At 43.8% G+C, this 20,215-nt stretch overlaps 1 protein-coding gene across 2 annotated transcripts; it reads right to left on the bottom strand.

The window, feature by feature from the left end:
* Positions 1–1,229: 1,229 nt before the first annotated feature.
* Positions 1,230–9,375, bottom strand: ERICH5 (glutamate rich 5). 2 transcript variants are annotated; one of them, XM_057400523.1, is made up of 3 exons: positions 8,725–9,375; positions 5,723–5,836; positions 1,230–2,102 (listed from the first exon to the last, which is right to left on the bottom strand). In XM_057400523.1, the coding sequence occupies exons 1-3, from the start codon at positions 8,996–8,998 to the stop codon at positions 2,068–2,070; spliced, it is 423 nt and encodes a 140-aa protein (XP_057256506.1). In that variant the 5' UTR covers positions 8,999–9,375; the 3' UTR covers positions 1,230–2,067. The 2 variants fall into 2 exon arrangements, with proteins under 2 accessions (XP_057256506.1, XP_057256507.1); XM_057400524.1 differs by lacking the exon at positions 1,230–2,102 and adding an exon at positions 3,028–3,677.
* Between the last annotated feature and the right edge of the window lie 10,840 nt (positions 9,376–20,215).

Below are 20,215 nucleotides of genomic sequence, written 5' to 3'. Positions count from 1 at the left end.
AAATACACTAGTGCCAGTAAGGGAAAGTCTGAGACTGAAATGTAAGTGAAACACCTGAAAAACAATGCATGCTAATAAGATGCAACACATACTTCCATTGAAAATGTTTGTATCAGTAAGTAGGTGCCATTCTGCAAGAAGTCAAGAACTAAAATCCACTTTTGGCTCTGATTTTTTAGCTTTTAGGTGGAGACCAGTTGCACAGTTTCTTGGATGGCTTGGATCTAAATATGTATTCTTCAGTTATAGGAATTCTAGAATAACTGAAATAAACTCTCTTATTTACAGCTATAGCATAGAAGTTCTCAACATAAACCACGAGCCTTCCATAGAGAAGTTTAAAACTTTTATTATTTTTTTTAAGCAGAGTGATATGATTTGATTCTGTTCTTTAAAACAACAAGGTTAAGCCCCATCATTCTCCCCTATGAAAAGCAAGTATCATGGCTATCACTTAGGTCTTAGCTCACCAAAGTACACAAACATTTAATAAATGCTGTTTTAACCAGAGGGAAGTTACACTTTATCTTTTAGTTTGCTAGACTGAACAGCTAGCATGCAAAATATGAAGTTGTAATTCAGCATGGGGCATCCTAATTTCACCACGTAAAATTTGTTTCAATCACATTACTTAAAAAAAAACAACAAAACAGGTCCTCTATTTGTGTGAAAGTAAAGCAATACTTCAGCATGTTCTGCTAGGTTTCTTTTAGCAGTTTTTATTTAATTTACTGTATTCTCAACAGATTAAACAATGCAAAAATTAATTTCAGTACCTACTTTTCATAAAAGTTTGTTCTCTGCTAAAGCATATAATCAAACTTCCCCAATCTTCTGCTACAAGCACCTTACTCTTCTTGCAGTTTGTACCTGGAAGCAGTTCCTCATTGAATGAAAGAGCCAGTCCCCGCCAGCCAGATTGCTGCGTATCTGGGATCCTGAGAATATCTGCCTGCATATAGCTGACAGCGTGCAAATGTAACCTCTTCTAGGGCTGTCTTTATTGTAACTGAAACAAAATTCCTACCAGAACTTACCTGTTAGCTTGGAAATTCAGTTTGTTCTTTCTAAATGTCTTGCCCAGCGCTTCCTGTCGCATGGAATGATTACTTCTACCTTGGATGAAGTGAAGGGCTGAAGATTGTCTAGCTTTTGATAAACATTTTTGAATATTATTTTGTATTTTGATTACATTTAAAACCAAACCAATAACTAAGATATATTGCCATATCTCTGGAGGTGTTATCTTGTAAACACAGACATCGGAGCATATCCTCTTCTCAGCCTTTAACATGAGAAAGCTGCTTGATCCACAGACCAGTTTCTGCCCTTGGCAACCTCTCTGATTTCCCAAGTTTGCAGAGGCAGATAACTCCATGTATTTTGGCCCTTTATGCCAACACAAACCATGATTACTAGACCCAAATGTATTTCTCAAGGCAGGGATGTTCAGCATGCATCTATCAACTGCATTTGATCTTGTAGTAATTTAGGGGATATAACATCTCCCGTTCAAGACAGCATCAAACATATTTCATATATGAGAAAGGAAAAATAGCTTTCATCTGTTGTAATTGTAGAGTATGTAGGGACTGAAGATTACCAGGAAGAGCTGATACTGTTGAATCATTGAGTGGCTTACATTCTTTCCAGGCTTAATGACCTGAAGAAGTTGGACAGTGAGGTAAGAATGTGTATTGTTACTTGTCTTCCTTGTAACACCAGTGGTAGAAAGAGTGACTTTGTGGTGAGCAAGTTTTCTTGACTCCCTTGTATATTCATAGTCTGTTTCCAAGTGCAGCTTCCTCTGTTGCTATTACTGCTGCTGTTCTCTACCACTGAACTCCTCTTGGTTTATGCTTTAATATTGTTCAATATAACTGCTGCAGCTCATGATCTAACACACAGGTAGGCAGCATGGCTCCCATGCTGATTTCATCTCCTGTGTTTGGGAGCAGGGCTGTACTGGCATAGGTGCTGGTGGAATTTTCAGCTTGCAGGAGGAAACCAACCATGAGATGCAGCTGAAGGTGGAAGTTCTTGGGGCATCCTGGGTTCCTCCACTCCTCAGATCTTCAAGGTGCATGGTACATCTCTCAGGGCTTTTTGTCATGGAATGATTTGCACATACGGACAAAAAGTTTGACTATCTCTGTCTGAAATTTTAATTCCCGCTTTAATATCAAAAATATCATTTTACTAGAAGAAGCTGCTTGTTTTAACATCTCTATTATAGGAAGCTAGTAAAAATAAAAAAATAAAACTGCAGCATCCACCTAGCAAAAAAACCCTAAAAAAAAGTATTCGTTTTGGTTCTAAAGTTTATGGTGTTGCCAAGGATAACAACTTGAAGTCAGCTGGAGTCAGATGTGCAGAGGCAGCACAAAATATAGGTCTTTGAGGGGATTGTAGAATTTTCAGGGGAGAATAAAGATTCCTGTGAGGTTCTTTTGTACAGTAAAACTAATAAACAGCAACATGTGCTTGCCCTTGTTAGATATCTAACTGGCCTTTTCTCCGTGTTCTACTTCCTTATGCCGGAGAATCCTGTAAACAGTCCCCAGTAACACAGATAGTCCCTTTGCAATATTTACCGTCAGAACACATTTTTATTCTCTGTCTGATCCATAGCACCAATTATACTGAGGGCCTGTTTTCACAGGAAATTTGTTTGAAAGCTTTGCCATTCAGCTTCAGCTCCAAAATCATTATTTAGCGTTTTGGAAAATACCCCAGGCAGTCCCTGGAAGCATATTGCTCCTGAGGACTGCACTGCAGGGAAATATAATAGATGACCTCTCCTTTCGGAACAGGCTTATATGTGTCTTTGTTTAGAAATTTGCTTTAGAAACCAAAAATGTGTATTAGGAGCTGTACAGCCAAAGACAGGTTACTAATCACCAGCAGTGCTGTGAAGTTATATTTTAAGTGTGCTAGGATTTGTAAAACTAAAACATCCCTCTCAGATAAAAGGCCTTTTCTCCCTGTTTCTGCTTAAGTCATCACACATACTGTACTACTGGCTTTTCAATTCACCTATTTTTAAAAATGGGAGAGTGAGCAGCAAACACCCCCTTGGGTCCTGGACACTGCACCCTGTGGATCTTCCATTTGCTGGAAAACTAACCTCTGCATTTAGTTACAGTCTGGTTAAATGGGCACTTTCACCTTCCAGTCCTCTTTGTGCCTATGCACTTCAGCAGCTCCATATGCTGATAGTCCAAGCACTAAGAGAAATTGCATACTACTATGGAAAAAAAAAAAAGTGCTACAGTGTATTCTTTATGCTACAGAATGCTGGTTGGAGGTTTCAAAGGTTTGAAGTTAGTTATCTGAACCTGAGAAAAAGCCCTTACTGAAAGCTGAACAGTTGTTCTGCTGTTGGAAAATTATCCCACTGTGCTGGCTGTGTACAGAAGGCACTCTGTGGCAGGGAGGTGACAGCTCAGGTATTCCAAATGCTTGAAGTCTTGGCAGCTTGACTTCAAAAAATGTATATCATGTAAAGCTTTTTCTGATACCTCTTACTGATGTTTGTGGCTTGTGGCTCAATCCATAAAAGCTTTTTTATTTTCCCAGCCCAATAACATTAGAAAGTGTTCATGCTGAGAGAAGAGCAGGCCTAAGAAGAGGATGTTCATAGAGATGTAACTTCTATTCCTTGTTCCTAGCTGTCTCTGAAACACATGGAAAAATTAATTTAAGAATTAATGGAGGGTACAACTTGATATCCACTAAATCTTACAGGAATTCAAAATGAACATTTTCTGGAAGCATCAAAGGATGGAGGGTGTATCTGCTCTTCTCACAGATCTGTATGGATGTTCTGAAACAGCCATAAGCAGCCACTGGCTCTGCTCCCTCTTCTGCCATCGCACTCATACAGAGTCTTCCTCTTACAGTCATTAATGTCACCTGTGTGAAATCCAGTTACACTGCCAGTCTTATGCTCCTCCCCACCCTGCTGCCTTTTCTCTTATAAACTTTTGAAATCACTTGATAATTTCAGTCATGTTTGACACAGAAGCAGACATTAAATCTTCAGTAAGGACAAGAGACAAAGGCTGCCCAGAGTTGTGGAGTCTCTGTCCTTGGGGATGTTCACAACCCAACAGGACAACCTGCTCCTGCTGACCCTGCTTTGAGCAGGACTAGCAAAAACTCCATTCCATGATAAAGGATAGCTCAGGAACCTCCACCAACCCCTGAAAACTACATATGTTGACCACCAGCAGCTGAGAAATGACAAGTCTTGGTGGCTTCCTCAGTAGCTAAAAGATGGTGCCCAAGGGGATTGACTGGCAGAAATCATAGTGTCAGACCATCCCAGCTCTAAGTACTTGTTTTCCAACCAGAAGACCCTTCAAGAATAGGTTGGGAACATGAGACTTCCTTATAGTGAATGGTAGTCCACAAGGCTGGATGGGGAACACAGAGAAGATGGAAATTTTGCATGAAGATGCAGGTGAGAGACATCCAACTGCAGTGATTCTCTGTGACAGAGCCTGACAGTAAATTTGCATGAACATTGCTAATATAGTGTGAAAAAAGTAAATCTCTCTAGTGGTTTTGAATTCACCACCCTTGGTGTGTCATTGAGCATTCCCCTGTTCAGAGACAGACCTCAGCTACCTTCAGAGCAGTATTTATTTTGCACTAGGATCAGCTCACATCCTCTTAGTCATACTCTCTCAGGGGGAAGGCTCTGAGTGGTTTTGATCTCTCTCAAAGTAAGATCTTTTCCATTCCCTTCAGCAATCTTGCTTCCCTGCCCCGAATCTTGTTTCAGTTGTTCAATATCCTTTCAAGATGGAAGAATGTCTCCCTTACACAACAGTATCCAGATTTAAACTGCCACTGATCCATTTCAGTCATTGCAGTAACATTCACTGGGGAAAGGAAAGAGGTGTCTGCATTCCCTGCTCATCCTTTTCCACATTCCAGCACTGCCATGGGCTAAGCTCTGCCTTCTGTGGCAAGCAAATACCTATGTGATGGGCTCAGAAAAAATAAGTGCGAAAATGAGGAAAAAATGATTGTTCACCTTCTCACACTCTCAGTGAATGTGGGGGAAGAAAAACAACTTTTGCAGAAAGACTGATGACAGAAGTGTGAACATAATTTCCAAGACTGCCAGACAGACGATCCTATCCCCTCAAATCCTTCTCTTCATTGGTGTGATGATTTTCCAAAGGCACTTTATTTGGCCTGTGATTTCTCCTTCCCACCATGTGACTGCATTTGCTGTGCACTGTACTTTCATCCCAGCACTACACTGCAGATTTCAGCTGATAAGGAGAATAAGGGGATCTAAAACAACTGTCTGTCATGGAAATGGAAATCACAAAGCACCATTAAGGCATTATCTCATAAAAACAAGCCTGCAAATAATAATGATCCAAATCATGATTTTAACATGGGTTTTAATTTTCCACGACTGTATGTTCCAGCATGGCATTTTCCCAACAAAGGGATAATTTATCACCAGTAAGATTCCTGTATTATATAAAGACAACCCATGTAAAAAGCATGACTTCCAATTGAGTGCTTCCAATATCTCTTAATGCAAATAAAAGTATTGATGACTCCCTCCTTTGTGTTGAAATGCAGAGAGCAGCTGTACACCGGCAGGGGTATGACAAGATGTGCTCATTAAGAACAGCAGTCTTTTTTGTCTCTTAAACAATAACCCACATGGTCCTTCCCTCCTCTGTCAACATACCTATCTCTGTTGCTGCTGCACTATCCACAGCTTCTCCTGTTTCTTCTTTTGTTTCAGACCCCCTGCTTAGTGTCTCACTGAGCAGCTCAGTTTCCACCTGTTCTCCCGTCTCACCTGGGAACAGTAACCACAGAGATCAAATTAAGAACACTAAGAAAAGCACCAAGTGCCCCAGCTCATTTCTGTAAACGTGATTTTGCTTTGTCAGCTCTGCAATGCCCCTTACCAAGGTATCCCCTGAATGAATCCATAGAATGGTTCCAATTCCAATCCCCTGCCATAGACAGGGACACCTTCCACTAGACCAGATTGTTCCAAGACCCATCCAGCCTGGCCTTCAACACTGCCAGGGATGGGGCAGCCACAGCTTCTCTGGGCACCCCGTGCCAGCACCTCACCACCCTCACAGGGAAGAATTTCTTCCTAAAATCTAGACTAAATATATTTCTCAACTTAAGAAGGACATGGAGCTGTTGGAACAAATCCAGAGGAGGGCCATGAGGATGATCAGAGGACTGGAGCACCTCCCGTATGAAGACAGGCTGAGAAAGTTGGGGCTGTTCAGCCTGGAGAAGAGAAGGCTTCGTGGAGACCTCATAGCAGCCTTCCAGCATCTGAAGGGGGCCTATAGGGATGCTGGGGGGTACTCTTCATTAGAGACTGTAGTGACAGGACAAGGGGTAATGGGTTAAAACTTAAGCAGGGGAAGTTTAGATTGGATATAAGGAAGAAGTTCTTTCCTGTTAGGGTGGTGAGGCACTGGAACGGGGTGCCCAGGGAGTCTGTGAATGCTCCATCCCTGGTGGTGTTCAAAGTCAGGTTGGACAGAGCCTTGGGTGGCATGATCTAGTGCGAGGAGTCCCTATCCATGGCAAGGGGTAGGGACTAGATGATCTTAAGGTCCTTTCCAACCCAAACCATTCTATGATTCTCCCCTCCCTCAGGTTAAAGCTGATCCTTAAACCTTAAAGGATACTCCTAGTCACTTTCCATCATCCAGCTACATGCATGCCTCATGCCTGTAAAGTTCTGATGCTTTCACAAAATCCCCTTGATGCTCTATTCAATACACATAATGAATGTTGTATCTGTTTGAATTATTTTTCCTGGATTTTATTTTACATGTGTGCAGTTTTATTTGCAATTGGAACAAAACAGAAATAGAAAACATGGTAACGTGCCAGTCTGGCTGAAGCTGTGCTGTCCCTGGGAAGCTCCTACCCAATTAATTTACTCGCACAGCTGCTGAAGAATAAAGGAAAGCAAAGCAAATGCTAAGTATCATATGCATCACAACATAAAACTGGAAGGTCCCTTCTTCCTCATGTGTCTCATGGAAAGATAATGCACACAAGATGTTACTTGTAGCTTGGAACAAACAGGAGCAAAACTCTTTTTCCCCAAAAGCCTTGTTTCATTCATGCAAGCAGCATGAACCATTTGGTGGTCAAAGCCCCATAACTGATCTTCAGGCAAACAGTCTATTGTAAACGTGTTTCCATGGACATGAGGTCATACCACAACACTCAGGGCATGCTTCCCTGCCTCCAGCACTGTGCCCTGCAGTTCAGGAATGGTGATAAATGAAACTGGAGTTTTCAGCTGGGCAAGACTTTGTGTTTTGCAGGTGAGCACCCAGTCACTGCTTACATAAATGAGACTTTATTCCAAAGGATAGATGCCTGTTTTATGTAGAGGAAACCTCAAATTTTTTTTTGTGAAGAGACATGGGAGGACAAGCCAACCACTGTGCTCAGCTACTGGGATACAAAGAGTCAGATTTATATAGCCAGTTCAGAGACACGCATAGCAAAGCCACACAGTGGCAGTGCATGTAATTGGCTCTGAGCTTCACAGAGATCAGTCCTTCTCCCACATCTTGACTTCTTCAAGGCAAATGTGGAGTGAGAAAGGCTGCAGATGCCACATTCTCCATGCACAGAAATACTCCTGATGTGCCTCACCTGCTTATTCCCTGAGGAAATGCTCCCCCAGGGAGTATCTGATTCCGCACCAAGCTGCTTTGTACCATTTAGGAGAAATCTGATTCCTCCTGAAGTGTTCACCTCCTGCATGTGCAGTCCATGGAAGATGTCTTCTGAGCACTAACTCAAAGATGAGCACACCTCCTGCTAAAGGTCCCTCTCACAGCACATGGAAACAGCTTAGTCTCAGACACCACTGCTTCCTCATGCAGCCTTCTCCCCAGCTAGTCCTCTTCAAACCCTATGTCACAGAATCATAGAATGGTTTGGGTTGGAAGGGACCTTAAACATCAGCTAGCTCCAATCCCCTGCCATGGGCAAGGACACCTTACACTAGACCAGGTTGCTCAAAGCCCCATCCAAGCTGGCCCTGAACACTGCCAGAGATGGGGCAGCCGTAGCTTCCTTGGGCAGCCTGTTCCAGTGCCTCACCACCCTCATAGTGAAGAACTTCTTAATACTGAATCTAAATCTCCCCTCTTTCAGTTTAAAGCCATTACCCCTGGTTCTGTCACTACTACTATCTGCCTGTGGAGTAGACGAGCTTCTAGGACAGACAGGATATGCCAAGGGTGCATCAAAGAGCTTTTTCTTCTGCATCTAGGCATGCACCCTTTAGCCTCATGTGCACAGGGATGGTTGCTTTATAATTAACACGTGACTAAGTAATAGAGCCTTTGGTCCCTGCAAATACTAAAGAATGCTTCTGAGCTACACAAAACTACATTTTAAATGAGAGGTATGGTGGGACATTTTACCTGCAAAGAACCAAAAGGACATGGAATGAAATAGCAGAAATAGTGACTGAAAATGCTTATTAAATTTATTACAGCTTGGACTTGTGAGTCTGAGGCTTCCCCAGCCACATCCTTCTACACCCTGTCTTGTACAGACTCCCCAGACCAAATTCTGACTCCAGAAGCTCATGCAAGGTTCTCAGTAAAGTCAAATGCACTCTCACACAAGTCCCTGGAGGCAGAATTTGATCTCCTAAATTTATGGAAGCACAAATATTACCCTCAATGAGGTGGTCCTCTTCAGTAATATGTACTTTCTTCATGATTTCCACTATAGAGCTGTCACTGTCCACCAGTCCACTGTCCTCTGCTGGTCCTGGCGATGGTGCTCCTGCATCCTCTCCAGGTGCTGGAGGTGAAGGTCCATTGCTCTCCTCTTGCCACACAGTTGGCAGCTCAGAGCTCTCCTCCTCTTGTGCAGGCAGGGGCTCGGTGCCCTCGGGCTCCTCCCTTTTACTGACTGAATCCATCTTCTCCTCCATGGCCAGAATCATAGCTGCAGGCTCCTCTCCTGGCAGACGCTCACCCAGGTTTGTCTCCTCAGAGGCAAGACTCACACACTCCACTGGGTCCAGCTGTGTCTGGTCAGCTATGGTTTCATGATCATCTGCAGTCAGGGTGTTTTCACCAGATGAAGCTTTTAGTTACAGCAGGGCAAGGAGAGAAAAAAGAGAATTACGGATGACTGGTGGGTGAGGTGGCATGTAAGCTAGGTGAGAACCAGACCCACAGTCCACAAGCACTAGCTGCCAAAGAGCTCCCACATGGCTATGGACAATATTTCTCCACAGGTCTGCTGTTCTTACTCATATTAAGTAGAGGATGGTGCAGCTTTTACATAGAAAAAACCCCCAAACATTTTGGCTTGATGCACATCATACGTTTTTACATGAAGAGAGCTGACCTGTTTACAGGTCAATGTCCTATTACATTTTGCCTTATACATCTGCAGTGTGCAGAAGGTTTCCTGGTGATGGGATGCATGCAAAGAAGCACCTTTTCCTGCCCCAAGCCAAGCACAGAATCAACGTCCTGAGCAGGAGGGAGCTGCTGGCATGGGCCGTACATGGGAAACTTCTGGTGGTGTCTCCAGGGGGGCTGAACAAAAAACACTTAGAAAAACTCTCTTGTCCCAGAGGGTGAGCAGTGCCCACTTGTTGAAACAAAAACCAGTTTGTCTGTCTTTTTAAATACTAACCTACCATTTATAGTACTCTTTGTCTAATAAAACAAGAAGCTTAAACAAATTAAAACTTCTGATCCTTTCATCGACTTCTTCACTAAGTAAAGCTGTTTTGGCAGGCAAAATTTGTGGACAAAGAAATGGCAAAATTACTCTGACAGGTACTTAAGAATAAAAGTTACTGACTCAAGATAAGCTCTGCCTACCTATCTGACCGAATTACTAACTTTCTGACTAAATTCAGTTTGAGAAGAGCATGTACTTAACCTTCTGCAAGGGAATGTCAGGGTGAAAACCCGGGGAATTCACGTATGAAATCTGTATAATAATTACAAAACTGAACAAATTGTACTTTCTGAGAAAATGGTGACAGCAATGTCAAAGCCAGTGAGCAGAACTGTATGATACTTTATACACACATAGATAAACTGTGAAAAAATGTAGTAAGACCTGCTCTTGAAACAGAGGCTTCAATATTGCTGCTCTTCAGGTAACTGCAGTTCTTTTGAGGCATTCAAGAAAACACTTCCCCAGTAAGGGTCACCTTGTTAGGGTATGCCTACTGTGGAAGGACGGCTATGACAGGGGAAGAGCGAGAACAGGGAATCTGGACGGAAAACAACTTCTGACTATGGGATATGTAAAATCTCATTTTTCCCAGAAAGTGTAAAACCAAACAAAGTCAAACCAACCCCTTCACAAGGCATAACTATTTAGAATAGCTATTACTTCCTCAATAATAATAGCTATTGCCTCCTCAAAAAAAGGAGGTAAGCTCAGCTACAGACCCACCCAGGGCAGCACCCTGCCCCTGATGGCTCCCTAGGGGCAGTGGAAAGAGCAGAGGGTCCCAGCCTGTGGAGCTGGGTTTCAGTCCGTCAGGGGACATTCCTCCATGAACCTGCCAAAGCCCCTTTTCAGTCTATTCACACTTTCAGCCTCCACCATGACCATGGCAATGTGGTCTACTGCCCACTTAAAACCCCTGTAAAACACATTCTGACTGTTTTTAAGCCTGCTGCTAGTTATTTCTTCAGGAGACATAGTTCTTGTGTTAGAAGAAACAGCAAATCTATTTCACTGTTTACCTCCTCTAGATCTCTATCACACCTTGGCTTCCAGGTACTCCTTTTCCTAATATGAAGCTCAACATGAAACAGATACCAAATCAGAGTAACAGCTTAAATTTAAGCTATCCTAAGCAGGAACTGAAAAAAGCAGCGTACGCTCGGAGGCCAGAGACTTGATCTTTTCACATTTTTAACCCTCTAGATACTTCTCATGCCTTCACCTTGCCTGGTACCAGGTGGACAGGGAGTATTTGTAACCTACAGACAGAAATAAATGAGCCATGAAAAATAGCATTTATACATAGTTTTGAGTTGGTGTAACCAGTAAAAGAAACAATTCAAACCCACTACTACCAGGTATCTCCTGCAGCTCCTACAAACATCAACCCTGTAGCTTCCAGCTAGCCCTCTTTTCACCAAGATGTTTCATATAAATGGAATTATAAAATGCTTCCATGCACCGCGAGCCCTGCACTGCTGTAAAACCCTGGAAGCATTCCTCTGCTCTCATCTGAAATGCAAAGAATTCTCTAATATGGAAAGAGTAAATCCTCCCAGTGAGCTGTTCAATACCTTTACCCCCAAGAGGAATGAGCATCATGTGGCAGTCAACATTCCTCGGATGCCTTCTGGTTTTATTTTTTAAATTCATCATTTTTATTTTCCCTGCTGTAGCAATTTCAGCTGGAGAAGCAATGAAAAGCACAGTGAATGTACATTGGCCACAGCTACGGTATCTTCCCCTTATTTTCCCCTTTGCTTTCTTTCTTTCCTTTCAGAAAAGCCCCTCTTGTTTGTGAGTTACACACCGGTGCAAGAAAATGAAATACCTTTTTTTTTCCTATTAACACATTTAGAGAAATTTCTTTTAAATTATCCTCTCTTATTAAATTAAGTTAGAAAATAACTAACATATCTGCCTGGGACCTGCCCAGTTAATGGTGATCATTCATTTGTAATTACAAACTGCACTTCATCATTGCCATGACATCAGTTGATGTATTGAGTACATTTCCTAACCTATCCTAACTGAACATTCTGGCCTGTAGACAGAATTCCTAAAAATACTCAGAAATTACTTCAGTTGTTTCTCTGAGCCTTTCAGCATTCCGTGCAAATAGCTTTCAGCAGAGGACAGAAAGCCAGAGCAATCTGGTACGCTGACCAGGTGAACAAGGCAGCAGGTACAGTGTGAAGAGATTCCTGCCGACGTTTCCAGCGGGGCTCCTCGGTTTGCAGATGTACGCTGGCTCGGTTGTGGCACAGACAACACTCACCCCGTGCAACCTGCCACCATCTCTGCAGTCACAAACCACACCACCACAAGGCAACAAATGGAAAAATAAACCCCTATAGAAAACACGAATGCTGCAGCCAGAATATTATCATCAGATGATGTTTAGAACTCAAGTACACAGGAAAGAAATGCAGTAAAATGAAATGCAAACAACTTTTATGTATCCATCTTCGGATGAAGATTTTCTGGAGAGGACAATACCTGTAACTGCATCATTCAGGTTCTTCTAAAAAGTGTTTCCAAACCTCCCTTGGAGGAAAGAGCAAAATATGATGAATGTGGAAACATGGTTTTATTTAACTTCCAGTGAATAGCAAAGATACCCTTATAGACCATCCTACAAACACACCTTGCACTCAAAGTAACCCTCTGTGACCTGAGCCAAATCATAGTCACAAGAATGTTCCTAGTGCTGTAAACTGTCTTGGGGTGGATGTACAGATTTTGTAAGAAAAAGGAAGGATTGGAGGGTCAGGTACTGCTAGGTCACTATTATTTTTAATGGGAGAACAGAAGCATTGAATTTAGAAAGTGTTGCACAAAAGGACAACAGCAGAACCTGTCTCTAAAGTAAAAAAAAAAAAAAAAAAAAAAGCTGCAGAGAGGAGAACCCAGTAACTGATTCATTTTAAAGAAGCAGATTATGAAACATCTGAAAAAAAGTGAGAGTAGATTTAGATTAGCTATCAGGAAGAAATTCTTCACTATGAGGGTGGCAAGCCACAAGAACAGGTTGCCCAGAGAAGCTGTGGCTGCCCTATCCCTGGCAGTGCTCAAGGCCAGCTTGGACGGGGCTCTGAGCAACCTGGTGCAGTGTGAGGTGTCCCCCTCCCCATGGCAGGGGGTTGGAATTAGTTGATGTTTCGGGTCCCTTCCAACTCAAACCATTCTATGATTCTGCGGTCGTTCACGACGCGCAGCTCCATCAGAACTGAAAGCCGGGACCAACCCGAGGGACTCCTGCCCCCCGCGGCGCCTCTCCACGGACAAGACCTCCCGCACCAAGGCCCCCGGCGGCTCTCGACAACGCGGCTTCCCCCCTGCGCCAGCCCCGCGGGCAGTCCCCACCCCGGCCCGGCCCAGCCCAGCTCACCCTGCGGCGGCGGCGGCGGCTCCCGGGGGCTGCGGGCGCTGCTGGAGCAGCCCATGGCGCGGCGGCAGCGCTACAGCCTCTGCTCGGCTGCCCGGCCGGGGCGGGGTAAGGAGGGGCTGGGGATGTCGCTGAGCGGCGGAGACGGGGGGGCAGAGGGGGTGGCTCTGGCCACGGCGCCTGAAAACACCCCCCCCCCGCGCAGCCCGGCACGGCACACCCGTCCTGTCCATTCCTGCCCTTCAGGCGGTTTCCTGTGCGGGTGTCACAAAGTCCAAGTGGCAGCAGCCGGGAAAGGGGCTGCAGGTCTGTGGGACAGCAGCTGGAGATCCATGAATCTAACCCTGTGTGTGTGCACGTGTAGGTGGAATTGGCTAGCAAACTGCAAGCCAGGTTAGCACCTGTACACCAGGTAAGAGGGTCCAAATGGATGTCGAGGCCATGGTGGTATTTGAGAATCCATGAATGTGGGTTGTGCTTGTGAACCTAAGACTGAGGTGAGGGGATTCTGCATGGAACCCCAGTCCTGAGAAGCCAGAGAGGAGCAGCAGCACTGGGCTATCTGCACTTAACACTGTATGTGGTACATGCAGGTGCTGCTAAATGCAGTGCTCTGCCTTAGCATACCAGATGTGTGTGCTTGTACACACACGGGGCTTGCCCTTGCTACTGACCCTCCCCACAAACAGGAACATCCTGTGGGACTGGGATGGAAACACCTCTAGGGTCTCAGCAGCTGGGAGGCAAGAAGGAGTCCCCACGCTGCAGGGTCCTCTGGATTCAGAAGCCACCTCCTTACTATCAGCCTTTAAAAGTAAAGAAAATATATTAGGATTTTCATATCTACATGTAGGCAAATCAGCAAATGTCCAGGGAAGTCCAGGTGGCTCAGAAACTTTCCAAAGAGTAAGAATAAAGAATATTTGCCATATATTTGCTTGCACAAGCAAGTCCAGTGTCATTTATTTATTACACTCAAGATGTGTTTCATTATGACCTTCAAATTTAATCACCCATTGTTCTAAATAAACATTTTTCATCCATCAAGAAACTTGTCCAGACAAATCATATTGTCTTTGGACATTTGTCCAGGGTTTGTTGATGTCCCACAGCCAAGGTGGAACAATAGCACTAACTTCAGCCAGGCTTCAGGACATACAGAAATCCTGGACATGGGGTATACTATACGGTATATGTACTGTCACTGCAGCACAAGTGACACACTCTGGCACCCCTGGGAGAGACTGACACGTGTAAGGTGCATATTGTATGGATATGAGGTGTACCCTGGAGCTGTTGGACTTACTGCAGGCGCAATGTACACCAAGCACACCCATGTTTTCTGGGAAATCACCTGGCAAATGTACAAGGAGCAACACAGGAGGGAATACACCATGTAAGTTTAAGCACATTAACTTCCGTCTTTCAGCTTGAGTTCATTTTTAGGACACTTTTTAAAAATAACAGAAAAAAAACATAGGCTGTACAGATTTCCCTGTGACTATGTAAAAGATTTTTACCAGACACTAGGAATGCTGGTAATTTTAGCATTACCAAAGCATAAAGCTGCTGTGTAAGCACAAAAGCAGAAGTACAATGGAGGGTTTAGCAACTTAAAAGTTAATTCCAGTAATATCTAACATTTATGCTTTTTCAGAGGTGGACATGCAAGACATCTGGGAACCCACCTACTGCCTGCTGACTGGGACAGCTCTGCTCCCACTGATAAGAAAGTAGAAATGCCTGTGCTTGTGAAGGAACTTGTCTTGCCTGCAGACAGCACATACACAAGGGAGGGACATCAAACATACCCGGTAACCTACCTTTTTTCTGTGATTTTCTTTCAGAGAACAAAGCAAGGAGGCCAGGCCACCAGGGCAGATTCATTGAGCACCGGGCACTGAGGAAAAGGGAAAGTTACGTTCAGTTGCTTTTCTTGCCTGCAGAGCTTTGTACCTGCTCCCCTCTGTATCCTAACCAAAGGGTATATTGTGCAGAGTGCACCTACCATCCATCTTACTGAACAGTGGAGAAAGGAATGAGAACCCAAGGGCTATTTGTCAGGTCACTCCCAGAAGCACTAAATAACAATTTCATGGTCTTTTCCCCTTCTCCCATGAGCAAAGAAGTTGCATTTTTTCAGCAGGAAGACTGGATACAACAGAGGCAGTGCTTGAGCTGGACATAGGAAGTACCATGATAGGACAAGGCTGCATCTCAGTGTATGGGCTGTATTGCCACGTTCTGTCTCAGACCAAGGAAAATTATTTTATTCAGGAATGTAAGTTGGGAAAGTAAAATAAAATGTAAACAGGTAGTGCTCAGGGATAGCTGTAGGTAAAGCAAAACAAATAACCTATGTCCTCTTATATACAAGCAGAAATGCACTTCCAAAAGCAAACTTCATAAAGATTTCTCTAAGGTCCTAGCTACTACCACATGACCAAACTTGTTCCACTCATTCCAGAGCTCACTTGCTTCAATTTTGAGTATTTTAGATACTATTCCTACTGCAGCTATTAAATTTATATCTTCTTTCTGACAGACCCAAATTCTGGGGCTTTCCAAATCACAGTAGACTTTTCAAAAAATTATATTAATCATGAAGTTTCCTTTGAAAATTGTGCCTCCTTTTCTCAACTCTATTTTGTGCAGAAAGACCAGTACTGACGAGGCAATAAAATATTCTGTGTTGTTTATTGTGACAGATAATTCAGGCCAAACATTCCACTGATGCAAATTTGCAAACTGAAGGAACATCAAATTTGCAAACTGATGGAACATCAAATTTGCAAAATTTGATGGAATTTGCAAACTGAAGGATGCTCTGTGATGCTGATCTATGAACTGCAGTTCTCTAACTGCCTTCTGTAACTGCTAGTCTTGTTTTGCCTGGAATGACACTGACCTTGAAACTTAGCTCCTAGGACATAGCTTGTAATTTCTGGAAAAGAAGGAATCTGCAGATCTTCTTATGAGACTAATTACTGTCTTTAGAAATCTATACCTGTGGATTTCTGCACAATTTGGCCCTTAGAAAATACAGTATCTTCTACTGGCACGCTATTTAAGCTAGCTACACATAATAGGTATACAAATGTATGTGTTTATGTGCATATACAGATACTCCTTAGCATCCTTTTACTGGCTGAAAATATATCCACTGTTTGCAAATACCGAGGTATTCACAGTAGACAGTATTTAACCTGAAGATTCTCCCTCTTCCCTAATGAGATAACCTTTCTGCATTTGGCCAATTTTCCTCTACAGTTCTTTTCCTTCCTTCCTATAAGAAAGCTACCGGAAGGAAAGGTATCTGAGGAGAGGTTTGCATCCAGACCCACTGGACCTGTGCATTACTGGGATTCCAACTTCCCAGAGATCTGAAACAAAGAGCTGCATTCATCTGCCTGACAATATAGGGGACAGGCTCAGTGCATGACCCTGTGAAAATCAGATGAACACGTTTGCATTTGCTGTAAATGTGATCATTATCAGAGAACAGTCTGTCACTTTTAATAGCTCTGACAAGTGCAAAAGGAGAAAATAATGGCTGCAGGTGTTCACACAACCTTATTGTGTAACTGTGAAGAGATTTTGATGGGACTGAAAATATAAGAAAGAACAGGACTATATTTTTGCAGCTTTTTAGCCTATCAACAGTATGCCTTGGGCATACTGGTAAAATAAAGATGCAGAACCAGCTTTTCAAAAGATCAGTTGTCTTTTTTGAATTGAACCTTGTTCTACCGTGGCTTGCACTGTTGTTTTCTGACTGATACGTTGGTGTTGGTGCTGCCACGGGAGCCCCCTGCCTTACCCTTTCATCTCCCCCTCCCTAGCTGCATGTTTCCACCTCTGGCAAGACATCAAATGAAGTACTGACCTGACTTAAAAACAACTGTGAGGAAAAAAACAAAACAAAACAAAAGAAAAGCTCAGGGTGGGAATTCCTTCAGCTGTTATCTCTACTGAGGTCAATATATCATGAAGTTATGGCCCCAGCTGAAGGGTGGCCATTAGACTGTTACTCCAGTCATGATGAGGAATCTGTGATCGCATGTCCAGACTCAAAGAAAATAAGGCTGCGTTATGATCTTAGATATTTTCCATCTTCTAGGTCAGTTAGAACGTCTCAGATACAATGGGTTGGTTTAATTTTCCTCCAAGCCCAAAATGGTGAAGTTGCTCTCCAGTTTTTGGGATAGGTCAACGCTCCACCAGTAACTTTACTCACAATGCTCTCACTTTCTTAAACTGCAGCTTTCTTACACAATCTCTTCAGCATTTTTTTGGGGGGGAGGAAGGGGAGAGGGTGGTGAGAGACCTCCTTTAAGGCCACCACTCCCCAGGTCTGAATGAAATCATCTGCCTCTCTGTTGGAAACCCTGCCCTCTTACTAGGCAAGTGCAGAGAGGCCAGGGTGGGAAAAGCAGTAAGGGAGAAGGAGCAGCCCTACTTTTCCCATGTACTCTCGATCCCCTGCATGTGTATCCTCCCTGCCAAACCAGCACCAGCCTGCAGAGCCCCTGAGCCAGAGCAATACCCGACTCAGCTTGTGAAGGAGTTGATCTCTCTGGCTAAGCCCTGCTGGCAGGGCAGGCAGGAGAGCTGGATGTGGCCACTGTATCTGCTGTTACTGCTGGGAGAAGTAACTGCTTTCCCTGAGATTGCCAAGTGCTCCCTGGATCTCTCCATCTTGAGACTTGCTTGTTGAAGATAGAGACAATGTCTGCTTCTTCCCTCCCTTTTATTTCTGCAGTATCACTGCCTCATCACAGAGGGGAGCTCAGTATCACCTGTGGAAGGTGCAAAACTGGCTGATGTCTGCCGGGCCTTCCCCCATGCTTCAATTCTCAAACACCTGCATTGTAAACACCCAGCCACTCCCAGCTGCTGATTTTTAACAAACAGTGGCTGTATAATATTGTTTAAGGAATTTTTGTGGGGCCAAAGCCTTTTCTTCCTTTTAGTGTTGCTTTCATCTGGCTTGGGCTGACCTAAAGGACATTTTATGGACCACAGACCCCCAGGAGAGGCCTTCATGGCCACAGAAAGGAGATCTGGGGGGAGAGTCAGCAGTGCTCGTTTCTGCAATTTGGGATTCAATAACGAAAGTATCTGTCAAAAAGTTCTTTAGGAAATAGAGTTTTTTTTTAAAAAAAACCCCACATCACTGGGAAGAATTAGTTTTATAAACCCTTAAGAGCGGTATTGCATTCTCATCCTAACTTGAGCAGGGGTTGCAAGGTGCTCTTGACAACAGCTCCCTCTGCCGGAGCCGGGCACAGCTCCCACATATTGCAAGACAACATAAAACACGGCAGAGTTGAGAGGAACCGTGCTCAAGACTTCACGAAGTTCACTGAGCTTTATGCTCTCTTCCCAGTAATGTAGACAAGCAACAAGAAAGGATGAATGTTTCACCTGACCACAACCAACCAGGTAGAAGTTTAAAGAATTAAAATCAAAGTCACAATCTGATGGTAGGAATATCAGCAATGCACCTCAGTGCTGGGGCAAAAAGGAACAAGAAAAGGAGATGTGGAATGGCATTTAATTTTCAGCTGCCAAAGAAAATAAAAGTTTGAAGTACACTTCAAAATTAAGTATACTGTGTAAAGGGCTGAAAATTATTTTGTTTCAGTAAATGAAACTGGACTATAGAGACACACCAAAACGTAATGGTTTTATGCTATTATTTATATAGTACATGTATTATTTCTGTATGCTTAATCTAAAAAATTATTCCCAGTGAACTTTACCATTAGAGATGGACCAATGCTTGAGTTCCATCTGGGATATTTAAGCTCCACTTACGTTTGGTGATATTTTTTTCTAACACAGAGCAGAAGAAATTAACCGTGGAGGTAGCTATACCATTAGAAAGGCATGACAAATTTTAGATTTACATTACTGTAAATCTAAAAACTACTATAAATCTAAGGGAATACAGATTATTCCCTTATTTGAAGTAAGCTTTATTAATGTAAACATACTAGAATAACAGAATACAACATGTTTTGGCTTGGCTTTTTAGTTTGTTGCTATATATCCCATACAGGCAAAAGCATCAGAATTCCTAAAGGCAACAAGTACATCAAGCACAACACACTCCCATGCTTTGCTAACCCAAGCAAGTCCAGAAAAGCTGTAATTTAATAAGAAAAGGTATATGCTGGGGTGCCCTTCTGGTGCAGTGTGTCCTAAGAGCAGTGTGGGTGGTATCAGCAGAATACTTGAATACTTGCTGTCCTGTGGGTAGACCCCCAGGCCTCCTCCTGGGGGGAGGGGGGGTGTGTGTGTGTGTGTGTCACAGGGAGTCCCCAAAAACTCTTACCCCAAACACTGATATTGCTGATCACAAGCAGGTGCCAGCTGAACGGGTGCTGTGCTGCTGCTCACTGCACCAACTTGGGTGTCTGTCCTAGGCTGGACACCACCATGGGATTGACCACAACTCTTCTTAGGCTGAAACTGAGAACCTCATGTCATAGCCATGTTTATAGCAAGCTCCAGAGCCCACGGGGGGCAGGAAGAGGTCTCCCTGCACCATGACTCCAGCACAGCAGACGAGTGAGCTGCTCTGGCATGGGCCAAGGCCACCGCACAGCCTTGGGCCCTGAGCCATTCCCAAGCTCAGTGTCATACTTCATGTTTGAAATCCTGGCTGTATCTCATCGGGGCAGTTTATTTATGACTGCAGTGCAGAATTTGGGGCAGGCAGACAATACTAGGCCTGGTGAAACTAAGGCACTGCTGACTTACAGAAAGCCAGCATACTCAGCACTTACATACGGGAAACACAGAGCCAGACCAGCTGTGTGTCTGTCGCTCCAGTGCCTTGTGATGCCAGAGAAAATTTGTTTTCCCCAAACCGTCATTTCCCACATCAACCCTGTGGCAGAAGTGACAGCCCCACAGTGAACGGGAAGCTCCGGGCACTTGGGACAATCCCTGCAAGTGGCTTCCTTAGCGCCCGACGTCTTCCGTAAGGCCGTGACGGCGAAAAAGGCGTTCAGACTCGCTATGTGGAACTCGGAAGCCTGTGCGCCCGGGGAAAGCGAGAGC

Source organism: Pezoporus wallicus, unplaced genomic scaffold, assembly GCF_028554395.1.
Source record: "Pezoporus wallicus isolate ANWC-B61680 ecotype Strahan unplaced genomic scaffold, APGP_CSIRO_Pwel_v1 contig_7985, whole genome shotgun sequence".
In the NCBI taxonomy this organism is placed as follows: Eukaryota; Metazoa; Chordata; class Aves; order Psittaciformes; family Psittacidae; genus Pezoporus; species Pezoporus wallicus.
The sequence above is the reverse complement of the archived record's forward strand: the minus strand, read 5'-3'. Positions and strand labels throughout refer to the sequence as shown.